This window comes from Lissotriton vulgaris, chromosome 7 (assembly GCF_964263255.1).
Source record: "Lissotriton vulgaris chromosome 7, aLisVul1.2, whole genome shotgun sequence".
Lineage (NCBI taxonomy): Eukaryota > Metazoa > Chordata > Amphibia > Caudata > Salamandridae > Lissotriton > Lissotriton vulgaris.
Genome location: NC_141695.1, coordinates 321,188,595 through 321,207,432, shown reverse-complemented (window position 1 = coordinate 321,207,432; position 18,838 = coordinate 321,188,595). Strand labels below are relative to the sequence as shown.

The 18,838-nt window shown below is 58.3% G+C and overlaps 1 protein-coding gene across 1 annotated transcript in view; it reads left to right on the top strand.

Annotated features, from left to right (window-relative positions):
* BAX (BCL2 associated X, apoptosis regulator) overlaps window positions 1-18,838 on the top strand; it is a 121,819-nt gene that overhangs the window by 32,483 nt on the left and 70,498 nt on the right. Inside the window, exon 2 of the mRNA XM_086930151.1 lies at window positions 1,441-1,489. Within this exon, the coding sequence (XP_086786277.1) occupies window positions 1,441-1,489 (49 nt within the window). The remainder of the gene's footprint in view (window positions 1-1,440; window positions 1,490-18,838) is intronic.

Genomic DNA, 18,838 nt, shown 5'->3' with positions numbered 1-18,838 from the left:
CATTAACAAATCTACTCTTGGTTGATCAATCCATGCATGCATGATAGTTCACTTTCGGGTAAAGTTTGTTCCATGGATCTAGTTTGTTTATTTGGATGAAATGCTTCTCATACGAGGCCCCTTGCTGTGTGCGCTTGCCACAGATCAGCAGACATCTGCTATTTTTGGTCTATGAATGTGAGATTTCCTTCCACACTGCCACAAAGTTTACTGGGAACATACGCACAGAACCGGTTAGTTGTTCCAGTATTTTCACCTCCAGCAATGAGTCAAAATATGTATTTTTTTTGTGTCTGGTACAAATCTTTAAATGTTGATATATGGGAGCAATTGAAATCCTTGCTAAGGAACAGCTGTGTGGGCCTTCTAGGAATAAACGAAACCCAGTGCAGCCATTCAGTTGGGCAGCGCACCCTATAAAGAAGTATTGGGGAACCGGGTTATTCTGTATGTCCTACAAAGGTTAACTTTTGGCTGTAACGGAATGTGATCTCAACATGGTGAAATAATCTCGACAAGGGCTGATCCCTTCACACAGGGAGGGATATGTCCGATCTTGAAATGGCTTTGGGGAGGGGGTGAGGGAAGCTTCATGTTTCATGTCTTTAACTCTCCACTAAAGTTGGTTTACTTTCTGTACTTTGCCCACTCTAGAATGTTCAGGGTATCTCCCTTGGTATTTATGGAATGTGTTGCGGGTTGGGAAATGATTGTTGATGCCCTGTGAGTTTGTGTGGAGCAGAGTGTAAATTATGGTTAAACACACTGAAGGTATTTGGAGCAATACTTGCATATCATATGCACCACTGGCAATTGTGCTGGGTAGTAGTCCAACCCACGTTTTCCCCCACTTCTCGATTATAGGAGAAGGTCCACCTTATGCAAATCAGTAGTGGCCATGCTCCTCATGGATGCATTTTATCCAGAAATGCCGAGGGTGGCCCTTTACAGAAGAGGACACAAACTCCAGACTGGTTTCAGCCGTGCTAGCCCAGCTCTCATCAGCTTGTTCTAGTTTAGATCTCTTGAACAATACATGCCCACATTAAGGCATACACATGGCTACTTAGGGCATCATTGGTTTTGTCCTGCATTCGTCTGCGCCATGAGTATGTAAGGCAAGACACAAAAATGTCTGAAGTGTGCGGGCTTAGACAAGGGCACCGGTAATGTACATGGTGCAAATCCTTTCCAGTAAAAAGATGGCACTAGAAGATCAATATTTAGTAGAGGAGTTTGCTTTTTTATTATTTGTAAATTGAGTACAAACATAGGGATTTGGAGACAGAAGATTAATAAGGAGGAGAGGATCTAATGTTGATACAAAGCAAGCTGTATTCTGATGCAACAGCTTTCAGTTATAGTGGATATAGGACAATGTTATCAGCAATTGCTATGTTACTATGTTATGAAGCTTGGGATGTTTTTTTTCTTTTTCAGGGACCAGCTCGGAGCAGATAATGCGCATGGGAGGAGTGCTTCTACGTGGGTAAGTCTTATGGGACTTGCTTGGTTGGGAGGCCCCCACCTGCCCTCTCTGTCTGGCCCCCCCGCCTGCCCTCTCTGTCTGGCCCCCCCGCCTGCCCTCTCTGTCTGGCCCCCCCGCCTGCCCTCTCTGTCTGGCCCCCCCGCCTGCCCTCTCTGTCTGGCCCCCCCGCCTGCCCTCTCTGTCTGGCCCCCCCGCCTGCCCTCTCTGTCTGGCCCCCCCGCCTGCCCTCTCTGTCTGGCCCCCCCGCCTGCCCTCTCTGTCTGGCCCCCCCGCCTGCCCTCTCTGTCTGGCCCCCCCGCCTGCCCTCTCTGTCTGGCCCCCCCGCCTGCCCTCTCTGTCTGGCCCCCCCGCCTGCCCTCTCTGTCTGGCCCCCCCGCCTGCCCTCTGTCTGGCCCCCCGCCTGCCCTCTCTGTCTGGCCCCCCGCCTGCCCTCTCTGTCTGGCCCCCCGCCTGCCCTCTCTGTCTGGCCCCCCCCCCGGCCTGCCCTCTCTGTCTGCCCCCCCCGCCTGGCCTCTCTGTCTGGCCCCCCCGCCTGCCCTCTCTGTCTGCCCCCCCCCCCCGCCTGGCCTCTCTGTCTGGCCCCTCTGTCTGGCCCCCGCCTGGCCTCTGTCTGCCCCCCCGCCTGGCCTCTCTGTCTAGCCCCTCTGCCTGGCCCCCCCGCCTGGCGCCTCTGCCTGGCCCCCCCGCCTGGCGCCTCTGCCTGGCCCCCCCGCCTGGCCCCCCCGCCTGGCGCCTCTGTCTGGCCCCCCCGCCTGGCGCCTCTGTCTGGCCCCCCCGCCTGGCGCCTCTGTCTGGCCCCCCCGCCTGGCGCCTCTGTCTGGCCCCCCCGCCTGGCGCCTCTGTCTGGCCCCCCCGCCTGGCGCCTCTGTCTGGCCCCCCCACCTGGCGCCTCTGTCTGCCCCCCCCCCCACCTGGCCTCTCTGTCTGGCCCCTCTGTCTGGACCCCCGCCTGGCCTCTCTGTCTAGCCCCTCTGTCTGGCCCCCCCGCCTGGCGCCTCTGTCTGGCCCCCCCCACCTGGCGCCTCTGTCTGTCCCCCCCCCGCCTGGCGCCTCTGTCTGTCCCCCCCCCGCCTGGCGCCTCTGTCTGTCCCCCCCCCGCCTGGCGCCTCTGTCCCCCCCCCCGCCTGGCGCCTCTGTCTGGCCCCCCCCCGCCTGGCGCCTCTGTCTGGCCCCCCCCCGCCTGGCGCCTCTGTCTGGCCCCCCCCCGCCTGGCGCCTCTGTCTGGGCCCTTCCCCCCCCCCCGCCTGGCGCCTCTGTCTTGGCCCCCCCCCCGCCTGGCGCCTCTGTCTGGGCCCCCCCGCCTGGCGCCTCTGTCTGACCCCCCCCCACCCCCCCCCGGCCTGGCGCCTCTGTCTGACCCCCCCGCCCGCCTGGCGCCTCTGTCTGACCCCCCCCGCCCTGTCTGAACCCCCCGCCCTGTCTGTCTGGGCCCCCCCGCCCTGTCTGTCTGGGCCCCCCCGCCTGGCCTCTCTGTCTGACCGCCCCCCCCGCCTGGCCTCTCTGTCTGACCCCCCCCCCGGCCTGGCGCCTCTGTCGGACCCCCCCCCCCCGGCCTGGCGCCTCTGTCGGACCCCCCCCTCCCCCGGCCTGGCGCCTCTGTCTGACCCCCCCCCCACCTGGCGCCTCTGTCTGACACCCCCCACCCTGTCTGAACCCCCCGCCCTGTCTGTCTGGGCCCCCCCCTGTCTGTCTGGCCCCCCCCTGTCTGTCTGGCCCCCCCGCCTGGCCTCTCTGTATGGCCCCCCCGCAGGCCTCTCTGTCTGGCCCCCCGCCTGGCCTCTCTGTCTGGCCCCCCCGCCTGGCCTCTCTGTCTGGCCCCCCCGCCTGGCCTCTCTGTCTGGCCCCTCTGTCTGGCCCCCCGCCTGGCCTCTGTCTGCCCCCCCCCGCCTGGCCTCTCTGTCTAGCCCCTCTGTCTGGCCCCCCGCCTGGCCTCTGTCTGCCCCCCCCGCCTGGCCTCTCTGTCTGGCCCCCCCGCCTGGCCTCTCTGTCTGGCCCCTCTGTCTGGCCCCCCGCCTGGCCTCTGTCTGCCCCCCCCCCCGCCTGGCCTCTCTGTCTAGCCCCTCTGTCTGGCCCCCCCGCCTGGCGCCTCTGCCTGGCCCCCCCGCCTGGCGCCTCTGCCTGGCCCCCCCGCCTGGCGCCTCTGTCTGGCCCCCCCGCCTGGCGCCTCTGTCTGGCCCCCCCGCCTGGCGCCTCTGTCTGGCCCCCCCGCCTGGCGCCTCTGTCTGGCCCCCCCACCTGGCGCCTCTGTCTGGCCCCCCCACCTGGTGCCTCTGTCTGGCCCCCCGCCTGGCGCCTCTGTCTGCCCCCCCCCCCCCCCCCCACCTGGCCTCTCTGTCTGGCCCCTCTGTCTGGACCCCCGCCTGGCCTCTCTGTCTAGCCCCTCTGTCTGGCCCCCCCGCCTGGCGCCTCTGTCTGGCCCCCCCGCCTGGCGCCTCTGTCTGGCCCCCCCCACCTGGCGCCTCTGTCTGTCCCCCCCCCCCGCCTGGCGCCTCTGTCTGGCCCCCCCGCCTGGCGCCTCTGTCTGGCCCCCCCCCCCGCCTGGCGCCTCTGTCTGGGCCCTTCCCCCCCCCCCCGCCTGGCGCCTCTGTCTTGGCCCCCCCCCCCGCCTGGCGCCTCTGTCTGGGCCCCCCCGCCTGGCGCCTCTGTCTGACCCCCCCCCCCCCCCGGCCTGGCGCCTCTGTCTGACCCCCCCCGCCCGCCTGGCGCCTCTGTCTGACCCCCCCCGCCCTGTCTGAACCCCCCGCCCTGTCTGTCTGGGCCCCCCCCGCCCTGTCTGTCTGGGCCCCCCCGCCTGGCCTCTCTGTCTGACCGCCCCCCCCCCCCGCCTGGCCTCTCTGTCTGACCCCCCCCCCCGGCCTGGCCTCTCTGTCTGACCCCCCCCCCCCGGCCTGGCGCCTCTGTCTGACCCCCCCCCCCGGCCTGGCGCCTCTGTCTGACCCCCCCCCCCCGGCCTGGCGCCTCTGTCTGACCCCCCCCCCCCCCACCTGGCGCCTCTGTCTGACACCCCCCACCCTGTCTGAACCCCCCGCCCTGTCTGTCTGGGCCCCCCCCCTGTCTGTCTGGCCCCCCGCCTGGCCTCTCTGTATGGCCCCCCCGCCTGGGCTCTCTGTCTGACCCCCCCCCGGCCTGGCGCCTCTGTCTGACCCCCCCCGCCCGCCTGGCGCCTCTGTCTGACCCCCCCCCCCGCCCTGTCTGAACCCCCCGCCCTGTCTGTCTGGGGCCCCCCGCCCTGTCTGTCTGGGGCCCCCCGCCCTGTCTGTCTGGGGCCCCCCGCCCTGTCTGTCTGGGCCCCCCCGCCTGGCCTCTCTGTCTGACCGCCCCCCCCGCCTGGCCTCTCTGTCTGACCCCCCCCCCCCCGGCCTGGCGCCTCTCTGACCCCCCCCCCCGGCCTGGCGCCTCTGTCTGACCCCCCCCCCCCACCTGGCGCCTCTGTCTGACACCCCCCACCCTGTCTGAACCCCCCGCCCTGTCTGTCTGGCCCCCCCTGTCTGTCTGGCCCCCCCCTGTCTGTCTGGCCCCCCCGCCTGGCCTCTCTGTCTGGCCCCCCCGCCTGGCCTCTCTGTCTGGCCCCCCCGCCTGGCCTCTCTGTCTGGCCCCCCGCCTGGCCTCTCTGTCTGGCCCCCCCGCCTGGCCTCTCTGTCTGGCCCCCCCGCCTGGCCTCTCTGTCTGGCCCCCCCGCCTGGCCTCTCTGTCTGGCCCCCCCGCCTGGCCTCTCTGTCTGGCCCCCCCGCCTGGCCTCTGTCTGGCCCCCCCGCCTGGCCTCTCTGTCTGGCCCCCCCGCCTGGCCTCTCTGTCTGGCCCCCCCGCCTGGCCTCTCTGTCTGGCCCCCCCGCCTGGCCTCTCTGTCTGGCCCCCCCGCCTGGCCTCTCTGTCTGGCCCCCCCGCCTGGCCTCTCTGTCTGGCCCCCCCGCCTGGCCTCTCTGTCTGGCCCCCCCCGCCTGCTGGCCTCTCTGTCTGGCCCCCCCGCCTGCTGGCCTCTCTGTCTGGCCCCCCCCGCCTGCTGGCCTCTCTGTCTGGCCCCCCCGCCTGCTGGCCTCTCTGTCTGCCCCCCCCCGCCTGCTGGCCTCTCTGTCTGGCCCCCCCGCCTGCTGGCCTCTCTGTCTGGCCCCCCCCCCGCCTGCTGGCCTCTCTGTCTGGGCCCCCCGCCTGCTGGCCTCTCTGTCTGGGCCCCCCGCCTGCTGGCCTCTCTGTCTGGGCCCCCCGCCTGCTGGCCTCTCTGTCTGGGCCCCCCGCCTGCTGGACTCTCTGTCTGGCCCCCCCGCCTGCTGGCCTCTCTGTCTGGCCCCCCCGCCTGCTGGCCTCTCTGTCTGGCGCCCCCCGCCTGGCGCCTCTGTCTAGCGCCCCCCGCCTGGCGCCTCTGTCTAGCGCCCCCCCGCCTGGCGCCTCTGTCTAGCGCCCCCCCGCCTGGCGCCTCTGTCTAGCGCCCCCCCGCCTGGCGCCTCTGTCTAGCGCCCCCCGCCTGGCGCCTCTGTCTAGCGCCCCCCGCCTGGCGCCTCTGTCTAGCGCCCCCCGCCTGGCCCCCCCACCTGACGCCTCTGTCTGGCCCCCCCGGCCTGGCGCCTCTGTCTGGCCCCCCCCCGCCTGGCCTCTCTGTCTGGCCTCTCTGTCTGGCCCCTCTGTCTGGCCCCCCGCCTGGCGCCTCTGTCTGGCCCCCCCCCCGCCTGGCGCCTCTGTCTGGCCCCCCCCCCGCCTGGCGCCTCTGTCTGCCCCCCCCCGCCTGGCGCCTCTGTCTGCCCCCCCCGCCTGGCGCCTCTGTCTGGCCCCCCCCGCCTGGCGCCTCTGTCTGGCCCCCCCCGCCTGGCGCCTCTGTCTGCCCCCCCCCGCCTGGCGCCTCTGTCTGGCCCCCCCGCCTGGCGCCTCTGTCTGGCCCCCCCGCCTGGCGCCTCTGTCTGGCCCCCCCCCCCCCCGGCGCCTCTGTCTGACCCCCCCCCCCCCCCCCCCGCCTGGCGCCTCTGTCTGACCCCCCCCCCCCCGCCTGGCGCTGAAGGACTGGGTTCTTTAAGACCCAGCGGTGCCAGGGCACAACACCTGAAACCTTCGTGGGTAACCTGCTCCGGCGTACGAATCACAGAGACACGGGACACTTCCTTCGGCGTCAAAGATTCAAGGTTTATTTGCTGCAGGGAACACAGAAGTCACGACAAGTACACCACGTGCAACTTGGGGAGACTGCTTCAAATTGGTTCTGTGGATCGCTCCTTTTATACAGTTTTTACCCATAGGACAACATGGCACACAAAAGTTTACAACCCGGTTCCCATCATTATCCCCCAGAGGGGTCGCTTTGGTCAATTTGATACACATGAGGTCCGGAACATAAGTGCGGAAACATTTGGCGGTTCCCAACTGTAAAAACCCATCTTCCCACCATTAGCAAATTCCAATCAGCAGTAAAATAGATCGAAATAGGAACAAGGACAGGTGCAGAGGAAGACGGGGACAGTGGGGAGATCGGAAAGGGTGTAAAAGGGGAGGTATCGGGAAACACGAGATACAGGCATCAAAGGGACGTGCCTAATGAGATGCACGGCTGAGACAATAAGTCCGTGCGGCAAGATGAGCCTCGAGCGGCGCCATCTGCTTTACAGTAGCGTCCCCCTCGTCATAAAGACACTTACAAAGAACATGTGTCTTCCGCAAATATCTTGGGAGTCCCAGGGTCGCGAAACGGACAACGTCCGTTCGCTGGCTACTTGAGGGCAAGAGACAAAATGGATGCCGTATCTAAGATGAAACCCGTGGGTACAGATGAAAAGCCCACATAACAAACGAACGGTTTAAGTTAGCACAGCGAAACTGCGCACACTTACTAAACTCGTCATTTGCGGTTCATAGATACCAGACTCGACCATATTCGTGCGAGTCGAAAACACCACTTACAATTGTCACGGAACCTCAGACGCTCCTTTTGCCCTCATGTAGGCAAGCACTAGTCGGAATCATATTCGATATTCATCAAACCATCGAGATGTTGCTGTAGCATAGCTCTGTCCAACCGAGTCCCCTTGGTAACAGGTGGTTGTCTTATACACGCTGTAGCACAGAGGCCACATAAGGCAGGACCACACTGCACACAAAGGCAACACGTGAACAGGAACACTACAACGACTCCGATGATCATCAGAATCTTCCAACCCCAAGTCGACATCAGGCCCCAAAACCATCCAAGTAGCGTCCAATCCCCTACATCCACGTGTATGGATTCGGAGATCTTATGCAACCTCGAGATGGCTTGATAGACAGTAGGAGCATTATCTGGGATGAAAATGCAGCAGCTCGAATGGATCACCTTACATACCCCACCTCGATCTGCTAAGATGACATCTAAAACCATACGGTTTTGTAACGTCATAAGTCTCTCCGCCTGAAGTTCTGTGGTGATATTACCAAGGGCACTGGCAGTAATATTAGCTGTCGATCCTACTATTAACCATAGGTCCCCAAAACGGGAGGAAACCCTTGAAAAAGTCTCCTGCCTCTTGACCGGCAGTATCCTCTTCGCTAATTACGCCTCGCACAACTCTAGTCTTATGATAATCGGCATCTACGGTAAACGTCGGAGGCAACAGATTTGCAATGAAACATGAGCCCATGAAGTCAGCGGGCAACCATGTGTATGCACGATCATAGCAGATGAAGTATGTACCCTTGGCAGCCAGAAACACAGGGGACGAGAACATCGGCAGAATGTAATTTTCAGTGCAAGCACTTGCTCCAAGTCGGGCTTGCGATCTTCGGCCACGACCCATAAGACAAAAATTACCAGTGTGGGGTACGACCCATATCGGAGGCGAGCTTTTGAGCTGCTTTTCGCTAGTGAACGCACTATATTCACCTCTACTTAGGACCCTATAGGCTTGTATCTCTTCTTCGGGAATAAGCGAGGGATCATAGATATCACTATCTAAATCCTCTATTGCTATCGACAAAGGTTTTTGATACGAGGTAGGACCAGAGTAGGGGGAACGTGGTTCTCGAATGGGGTGGAAACCCAGTGCGCTTCGAAACATTGTCTGGAATGCTCGAGCTGACCCTTGGGAACTATACGGTAACACCAGATATGGAATTCCCTTATCCGTAGTATGTGGCATCAACCCACACACCCAACAATTAGTAGTGTTAACCACTAACTGATGCTGATGAAGGAGCTGAATAAAGGAATTGTTGCGGAATTCTACACGTCTAGCCTGCTCGTGTTCCGGTAACATATGAAAGGAATGGGGAGAAACAGTAGAGGTAAGATTAGGGTCAGGAGTAGGAGTAGGTGTAGCAGAAGGTAAGAAGTAAGACATCGTGTAATGCACCCCACCCGCCAATAATGCTGAAGCAGTCAAAAACAATACAAACAGTTGGAAGATAAAACATTTGGTACGACTGAGTTGCTGCATCTTGAATCGATGAACCTGAGCTCCCTCCAAATCATTCAGCTTCGAGAATGCCATTCCCTACGACCGTCCGCAACGTTTCTTGACGCACTTCGTTCTGTGTAGCAATAGTCAATCCCTAGGAGTTCCCAGGAACCGACGGCCTTTAACCTAGCGTCAAGACCTACTATCCAGAAGGAAGTACGCGCGCGGCCCTACGGCCTTCAATGCACAATATGTATGTATGCAAAAACAAAGTCTCTCAGCTGTGGAAGCAAAAAGTACAAGGAATGAAGCTCAATATATATACAGGAATATTTACAATAATACGAAGGTTCAAAACTGATCACGGAAAACGGGATAATGCAGTTGTCAATTCAGCAAAGCAAGATCTTTTATTTGTCCTTAGTGCGAGATCGCAAAAAGTATCGGGTTTTCCCAGGACGTGTCTGCTCGTCAAACAAAGGATCCGTTGAAGAGACAGCGTCCTGCTGATCAGTTGAGTGTTCAGGTCTTGAGTCTTTTGATGCTAATTGTTCAACAGTGTCTTTCTGCTGCGCTGGGGATTCTCCAACAGGCTGTGCGTCGCTAAAAGGTACAAACGCCGGCAATGTTTCTGTTTCAGCTGATGCAATGCCTCTCCTTACCCACGGGTCTGCCGGCAAAGGAATAGGGACTCTTTTGGTGTGCGTGGCATGCACCCAATTCTTACGTCCCTCGAGACGAACGGCAGTCCTCGTGGCCAGGAGCACTTGGTAGGGTCCGGTAAACCTCGGGTCCAGGTTATTCTTGCGTGAAAAATTTCTCGTCACCACCCAGTCGCCGGGCTGGAGCTGGTGGCCTGGACCCTCCGTCTGCGTCGGCAATGCGTCGTAAACCTGTTGGTGAATTAACCTCAGTTTAGCAGTCAAGTCATGTAGATAATCAATCAACATTGGGTACTCAAGATCAGAAAACATTCCTGGCCTAGGAACCCCCCACACATTCGCAGGACGGCCGAACACTATTTCATAGGGACTAAGCCCTACTCGGGAGTGTACAGTCGCCCTAGTTGACAGTAATGCTAAAGGTAAAGCGTCAGGCCACGAAAGACCAGTCGTAGCCTGAATCTTCGATAGCTTTAGTTTAAGGGTGCCGTTGTACCCCTCAACTAATCCAGCTGACTGGGGATGATTGGCGCTATGGAATTTTTGATTAATTCCAAGGCCCTTACACACACTCTTCATCACACTTCCAACAAACTCACTTCCGTTATCCGACCACACGACTCTAGGCATTCCATACCGAGGAAAATATTCCTTCAGTAGGATTTTCGCAGTAGACAAAGCAGTGTTGTCTTTGAGAGGATAGGCCTCGATCCATCGGGAGAATGCGCAAACCACAACTAAAACGTATTTCAGGTTGTTGCATCTCTCCATATGGATGAAGTCCAATTGAATCACCTCAAAGGGATACGAAGGGGGAGCAAAACTGCCAGGAGGAGTTGGGGTTCCTTTGCCAGGATTGTACATCATACACACCATACAATTCTTCACCAGACGTTCAGCACATTTCGTAATACCATCATTCTTCCACACAGGAGCCAACAATTTACAAATACCTTTCACGCTGATATGTGCTAACCCATGTGCCATTGTCACAACGGCCAGCACATACGCATCAGGCAACAACCATCTTTTCTGATCCGACAAATCAATCCAACAACCATTCGCATCCAACTTTCCCGTACTTTCTTTCCACTTCGCCTTTTCAGTCTCGGTGGCCTCATTCTGAATTTCTTTCACACTTTCGATAGTGTCCTCACACATACTCGATTCTGTAGGCCACCTAACCAAACTCGTCACATACATCCGAGTGCTAAGGTTCCGGGCAGTCTCCTTAGCAGTCTCATCCGCAAACGCATTACCACGACCAACATCATCCGTCACTTTACGATGCGCACTACATTTGACAATCGCTACTTGCGTAGGCAGCGTCAATGCATCCAAAAGATCATTCACCAACTGGCCATGCTGAATCTTCGTACCATGCGACGTCAAGAAACCTCTCTCTCTCCACAATCGTCCAAAGCTGTGAGCAACTCCAAACGCGTACTGGCTGTCAGTAAACACATTCACACGTTTCCCTTTCGCTAACACACATGCTCTAGTAAGAGCAATCAATTCTGCAGCTTGGGCAGAATTTTGATTCAACCTTGCAGTCTCAACAACAGTGTTCAATGTTACAACAGCATAAGCAGTAGTCACATCGCCATTCGGCAACTTAAAACATGATCCATCCACATACAAGGTACCATCCGGATCTTCCAATGGGGTGTTTTTAAGGTCCACTCGACCTTTTGTTTCCTCTTCAGTCCTCAAGTAGCAATCATGTTCTGCTACTTCATCTGACTCTGTGCTAATTGGTAACAAAGTTGCCGGGTTCAGAACGTTACAACGTTTTATCTGAATGTGGCTTGCCAAGAGCGTCAACTCGTACCCAGACAACCTCGCACTCGTCAAGTGCTGAGTTTTCGTTCGATTCAAAAGAGTATCGACTGCATGCGGAACCATCACCGTAAGCATATTATCCATGACCAATCCTGCTGATTGTCGGATGGAGACCGCAGCTGCCGCTGTTGCTCGTAAACAACTCGGCAATGCTCTAGCTACTGGGTCCAAGGTCGAGGAAAAATATGCACATGGACGTTGCTTACCACCAAAAGGTTGCGTTAAGACACTCAAAGCACAACCTTCTCTCTCGTGAACATATAATGTAAACGGCTTACTGTAGTCAGGGGTACCTAACACAGGTGCCGAACACAATGAATCACGTAGTTCAGAAAAACTTTTCTGACATTCTTCCGTCCATGGTAAAGGAGTTGAAACATCCTTGCACGTAAGAGCCACCAATGGTTTCGCTAGCAATGAAAAATTAGGAATCCATTGCCTGCAGTACGACGTGATACCTTGAAAGGCACGCACATCTCTTTGGGTTTTTGGCACAGCCATTCGCGCAATTGCTGCAATTCTCTCTGGGGTCAACCTCCTTCCCTCCTTTGACAATAAGTGACCTAGATAGGTTACTTCTTGACAACAATATTGGAGTTTAGAAGGGGACACCTTATGATTCAACTCACAGAGATGTTGCAGCAACGACACCGTAGCAATTTTGCAAATGTCCTGAGTATCAGCAGCCACCAATAAGTCGTCGACGTATTGGATCAAGGCCGCACCAACCGGCAACCTAAACGCATCCAGTTGACCCTTCAAGGCTTGGCTGTAAATAGATGGACTTTCACAGTAGCCCTGAGGAGCGCGTTTGAACCGGAAGCTACGTCCACCGAGAGAGAAACCGAAAAGGTCCCTGCTCTCCTCGGCAATCGGGATGCTGAAAAACGCATTTTTCAAGTCAATCACCGAAAACCATGATGCAGAAGCTGGAATCAGAGTCAGTAGCGCCGTGATGTCAGGCACAACGGGGAATTGAGGAACCACAATTTTGTTCACCTCCCGTAAATCGATAACAAAGCGATAAACAGGTGGTTTTGAAGGATCGGTACGTTTAAGAATGGGCAGCACAGGGCTGTTGCACACGTTTCCCCGAGTCTCTTCAATAACGTCTTTTTCGATCAAATCATAGATGATCGCTAACAGTGCTCGTTCACCATCAAGGGAAATACGATATTGGGGAATACGTGGCAGTCGCACATTAGATTTCAGCTGTACAACATAAGGGGAGATATCAAGTAGGCCCACGTCATTTGGACCTGTCGCCCACAAAGACGCAGGAAGAGAACTCAATTCCGGTGGGAGCTTATCGAGGGACAAATACATAGGAGAGACAACCCTCTCTCCTAACGTAAGCTTTACACCCGCAGGAGAACAATACAAAGTTGCGTACAATCGTTTAAGCAAATCCAGGCCCAAAAGATTTTCACCACAACCCGTAGTCAAAATCAACGGAGCTTCTAGCTCACGTGGCCCAATTTTAAGGGGCAAAGGGCGTGAAACTGGATTGCTAACAGGGGCGCCAGAGAATCCAACGGAAACATTTGTTAAGCCAGACAAAGGTGCGCCAGGGAGTTTCGAATGCATGATAGAACTTTTCGCTGCACCAGTGTCCAACAGAAAAGGCTCAACGACGCCCGATGTAGCAACTGCGACGTAAGGCCCTCTCTGATCAACCGGAACTGATACCACTCCCTCTCCTTGTCTTTGGCTGTCCTAGTAATTACTGTCGTCAGTACCCTGATCGACGTAGTAATCATCTACATTGTACTGCGCAGATCGTCCTTGCGATGATCCACGTTGATCGAAACAATTATTAGAATTGGATGAGTTATCTGAGCGATCGTTCTGAGCACCACGACCTCTACCACGTGATGCCTGCTGCGAACCACCGCGACCTCCTCTAGATGGGTTACCACTATTACGTTCATTCAAAACAGGGCAATTGAATTTAATGTGTCCCTCCTGTCTACAATAAGCACATTGATTGTACCCTAACGATGATCTTTGGGAGGAGGAGTCATTACGAGTTTGGGATCTGTTCGATTGCGGCTGTGATCTATTCTGTTGTGAATTATTCTGATTCGAACGTGGAGGATACGCTTGCTGAAGCAACACTTTAGTTTTGAGCTCTTTCGTCTTTTTATCAGCACGGTCATTCTCTTCTTTTTCTCTATTTTCATAGTATTGCGCCGTAGCCAATATCTGGGCCGAAGTAGAAACGGCCCATGCGCTTTCCGAATTCTTCAATTTGTTGCTCAAATCGGGCAATAAGTTTGAAACAAATTTATCCACGAACAATCTCTGACCACCCTCGGTACCCATATCCTGTCCACTATGGTCGATGAATGCTTCCTCGAACCTCGTAAAGAAGTCGGAAACACTCTCATCTTTCTTCTGCTTGCAAGCTGATAATTTGTCCCAGTTTACTCTCATAGCTGGCATAAGAGTTTTCATTAATGTTATTATTCTTTGGGGAAGAGCAGTGATCAACTGGTCAGGTTTAGTAGCAGCCACTTGTCCGGCATCTGCCGCTACAATGGCAGCCCAATCACCGCCTAATTCAGTCGGATGATTTTCCTGCCGAATCTTAGCCCATACCGGTTGCGGTACGACATTGCCGAACAACATATCGATATCGGCAAGATTCATTACCGTGGCATCTACAAGCTGCGACAATTCCTTATAATACCCTGTAGGATTTTTGCGTGGATCAGGCAAAGATTGCTTCACCTGTAGCACTTCCGAACGTTTCCATGGGAGATGGATCCACACTCTCTGGAAATGTGCCACTGTCGCAGGATTAGCATTAGGATCAGCCGGTACCCAAACCGGTGGAACTTCACGCATAGGATATTGGCCAGACTCATCCGGCTGTTTTTCAATATCTTCAACAAACAATGCATGAGGGATTGGAGCGGGACGAAAAGATAGCAATCGTTCAACAGCACGTCGAACGTTAGTATCCACTATCAGTCCATTTGCGAACTGAAGCTGAAGATCGGACAAAGCGGTGAGCACCTCGTCAGGCGCATCGGCCGCTATTTGATCATAAAGGAACTTACACATTTCATTAAACACATATCTTTGAGTTGGTATGTTGAATTGACAAAAGGTTTCGAGGACAACACGGGGTGGACTCCGAAGAGGATTTACCATCCAACCCATCGCCATATTATATAGCGCAACGCGTTCTCTGTTTCCAGGAAGCTGACTACGTCTCTGAGGACCATCGGAACCAGCGGACCCATGAACAGGTCCGAGCGAATGGAAAAAGCTAGCAGCGAGAGGAGTAGTACGAGAACGAGTAGAAGGAGAAGCATACGATACAGGACTAACAAGAGAAGGAGTAGAAACAGTAGCAACAGCAGGAGTTAAAAAAACAGGAGCAGTAGCAGGAGCAGTAGCGGGAGCAGGAGTATGTGGAAGCGGAGGAGCAGTAGGGATAGCAACAGGCAAAGGAGCAGAAACAGCCGGAAGAACGGGTGCAGGTTGAGGAACAGGCGGAGGAAGAATAGGTGGAAGAATAGGAACGGCAGGGACCACAGGAGCTGCGGTACCCTGTACGTACGGAGGTGGCGACTTCATAAGATAAGACATTAAGGGATCCTCAACTGGCTCTTCCTTCTTTTCCGGCTCCGTAGGCAAAGCGGGATAACACTTATCTACAGTCATACGCTGTAGTCTATCAAACACTTCCTTATCCTTAACCTCCTTATCTCGCTGAAATTGCTCTGCTTTCTTCACTATGGTAGCAACATTATCTCGCTGAGTACGTTTAGTCTGTCTGATTTCTTTCTGTCGGGCTTCTTTGCGCCACAACCGAAAGGCATCAAACATGGCCGGCCTTGACTTTCTTTCGAACAATTTAATCTCTAGATTATCTAAGATCGGGGCCTCGAAGCTACCATGAGGTGGCCAACGAAGGTCGCCGTCCTTTTTCGTATATTTAATCCAATAATCATTAAAAGTAATTGGGCCTAGCCCATGCTTACTATAGAGCTCACACGTGGGAGTTCCAACCGGAGGTATCGGACACGAGTCCTCCAGTCAGGAATCCGTACCACAAGGCCTGAAACAACTAAACAAAGTACTGCGACCAGGCATCTTGCACACTAGCCGAGTTTCACAAACTTCAAGGGTTACGGGATTTACCAAGTCCCAGCAAAGAACAAAACCCTCGGTTTTTGGCGGCTGCAGTCGTCAAACAACACAACAAAGTACGCTAGCAAAGTGTCACCGACAAAAACACTCACACAGCGTTAACAACAAAAACACTCGCTAAAGTGTCAACAACCAAGAACTCTGGGAGCGACCCACAAATACTTAACTCAAAAATCGATGGCGTCACCAGGAAGGCCCGTCAATCGTCTCGCTATACCAAGGTCTACGCCAGGCGCCAAAACAGGTCTACAGTCAGGGCAGCAGTCCGTCGCAGCCGTCCGGAGGCGGGAATCTTCGCGGGAAAAGTCTTCGGGCCACTTATTTCGACAACAGGATCGATGAAGCGGAGTGCACCTTCCCTCGGAGATTTCACACGAAGTTCCTCACGATCGTCGGGCTTGGACCGGTACCACTGATGCAGCCCCACGTTGGGCGCCAACTGAAGGACTGGGTTCTTTAAGACCCAGCGGTGCCAGGGCACAACACCTGAAACCTTCGTGGGTAACCTGCTCCGGCGTACGAATCACAGAGACACGGGACACTTCCTTCGGCGTCAAAGATTCAAGGTTTATTTGCTGCAGGGAACACAGAAGTCACGACAAGTACACCACGTGCAACTTGGGGAGACTGCTTCAAATTGGTTCTGTGGATCGCTCCTTTTATACAGTTTTTACCCATAGGACAACATGGCACACAAAAGTTTACAACCCGGTTCCCATCATTATCCCCCAGAGGGGTCGCTTTGGTCAATTTGATACACATGAGGTCCGGAACATAAGTGCGGAAACATTTGGCGGTTCCCAACTGTAAAAACCCATCTTCCCACCATTAGCAAATTCCAATCAGCAGTAAAATAGATCGAAATAGGAACAAGGACAGGTGCAGAGGAAGACGGGGACAGTGGGGAGATCGGAAAGGGTGTAAAAGGGGAGGTATCGGGAAACACGAGATACAGGCATCAAAGGGACGTGCCTAATGAGATGCACGGCTGAGACAATAAGTCCGTGCGGCAAGATGAGCCTCGAGCGGCGCCATCTGCTTTACAGTAGCGTCCCCCTCGTCATAAAGACACTTACAAAGAACATGTGTCTTCCGCAAATATCTTGGGAGTCCCAGGGTCGCGAAACGGACAACGTCCGTTCGCTGGCTACTTGAGGGCAAGAGACAAAATGGATGCCGTATCTAAGATGGAACCCGTGGGTACAGATGAAAAGCCCACATAACAAACGAACGGTTTAAGTTAGCACAGCGAAACTGCGCACACTTACTAAACTCGTCATTTGCGGTTCATAGATACCAGACTCGACCATATTCGTGCGAGTCGAAAACACCACTTACAATTGTCACGGAACCTCAGCGCCTCTGTCTGACCCCCCCCCCCCCCGCCCTGTCTGTCTGAACCCCCCGCCATGTCTGTCTGGGCCCTCGCCTGGCCTCTCTGTCTGACCCCCCCCCCCGGCCTGGCGCCTCTGTCTGACCCCCCCCCCCCCGGCCTGGCGCCTCTGTCTGACCCCCCCCCCCCCCCCCGGCCTGGCGCCTCTGTCTGACCCCCCCCCCCCCGCCGGGCGCCTCTGTCTGACACCCCCCCCCTGTCTGTCTGGGCCCCCCCGCCTGGCCTCTCTGTCTGGCCCCCCCGCCTGGCCTCTCTGTCTGGCCCCCCCGCCTGGCCTCTCTGTCTGGCCCCCCCGCCTGACCTCTCTGTCTGGCCCCCCCGCCTGGCCTCTCTGTCTGGCCCCCCCGCCTGGCCTCTCTGTCTGGCCCCCCCGCCTGCCCCCCCCCCCGTCTGGCCCCCCGCCTGGCCTCTCTGTCTGCCCCCCCCCCCGCCTGCTGGCCCCTCTGTCTGCCCCCCCCCCCCGCCTGCTGGCCTCTCTGTCTGGCCCCCCCCCCCCCCCCGCCTGCTGGCCTCTCTGTCTGGCCCCCCCCCCGCCTGCTGGCCTCTCTGTCTGCCCCCCCCCCGCCTGCTGGCCTCTCTGTCTGGCCCCCCCCCCCGGCCTGCTGGCCTCTCTGTCTGCCCCCCCCCCCCCCGGGCCTGCTGGCCTCTCTGTCTGGCCCCCCCCCCGCCTGCTGGCCTCTCTGTCTGGCCCCCCCCGCCTGCTGGCCTCTCTGTCTGGCCCCCCCCGCCTGCTGGCCTCTCTGTCTGGCCCCCCCCGCCTGCTGGCCTCTCTGTCTGGGCCCCCCGCCTGCTGGCCTCTCTGTCTGCCCCCCCCGCCTGCTGGCCTCTGTCTGCCCCCCCCGCCTGCTGGCCTCTCTGTCTGCCCCCCCCGCCTGCTGGCCTCTCTGTCTGGCCCCCCCCCGCCTGGCGCCTCTGTCTGGCGCCCCCCGCCTGGCGCCTCTGTCTAGCGCCCCCCGCCTGGCGCCTCTGTCTAGCGCCCCCCGCCTGGCGCCTCTGTCTAGCGCCCCCCGCCTGGCGCCTCTGTCTAGCGCCCCCCGCTTGGCGCCTCTGTCTAGCGCCCCCCGCTTGGCGCCTCTGTCTAGCGCCCCCCGCTTGGCGCCTCTGTCTAGCGCCCCCGCTTGGCGCCTCTGTCTAGCGCCCCCCGCTTGTCGCCTCTGTCTAGCGCCCCCCGCCTGTCGCCTCTGTCTAGCGCCCCCCGCCTGGCGCCTCTGTCTGCCCCCCCACCCCCGGCCTGGCCTCTCTGTCTGCCCCCCCCGCCACCCCCCCACCTGGCGCCTCTGTCTAGGCCCCCCCCCTGCCTGGCCTCTCGGTCTAGCCCCCCCGCCTGGCCTCTCGGTCTAGCCCCCCCGCCTGGCCTCTCGGTCTAGCCCCCCCGCCTGGCCTCTCGGTCTAGCCCCCCCGCCTGGCCTCTCGGTCTAGCCCCCCCGCCTGGCCTCTCGGTCTAGCCCCCCCGCCTGGCCTCTCGGTCTAGCCCCCCCGCCTGGCCTCTCGGTCTAGCCCCCCCGCCTGGCCTCTCGGTCTAGCCATCCCGCCTGGCCTCTCGGTCTAGCCCCCCCGCCTGGCCTCTCGGTCTAGCCCCCCCGCCTGGCCTCTCGGTCTAGCCCCCCCGCCTGGCCTCTCGGTCTAGCCCCCCCGCCTGGCCTCTCGGTCTAGCCCCCCCGCCTGGCCTCTCGGTCTAGCCCCCCCGCCTGGCCTCTCGGTCTAGCCCCCCCGCCTGGCCTCTCGGTCTAGCCATCCCGCCTGGCCTCTCGGTCTAGCCCCCCCGCCTGGCCTCTCGGTCTAGCCCCCCCGCCTGGCCTCTCGGTCTAGCCCCCCCGCCTGGCCTCTCGGTCTAGCCCCCCCGCCTGGCCTCTCGGTCTAGCCCCCCCGCCTGGCCTCTCGGTCTAGCCCCCCCGCCTGGCCTCTCTATCTAGCCCCCCCCCCCCGCCTCTCTATCTAG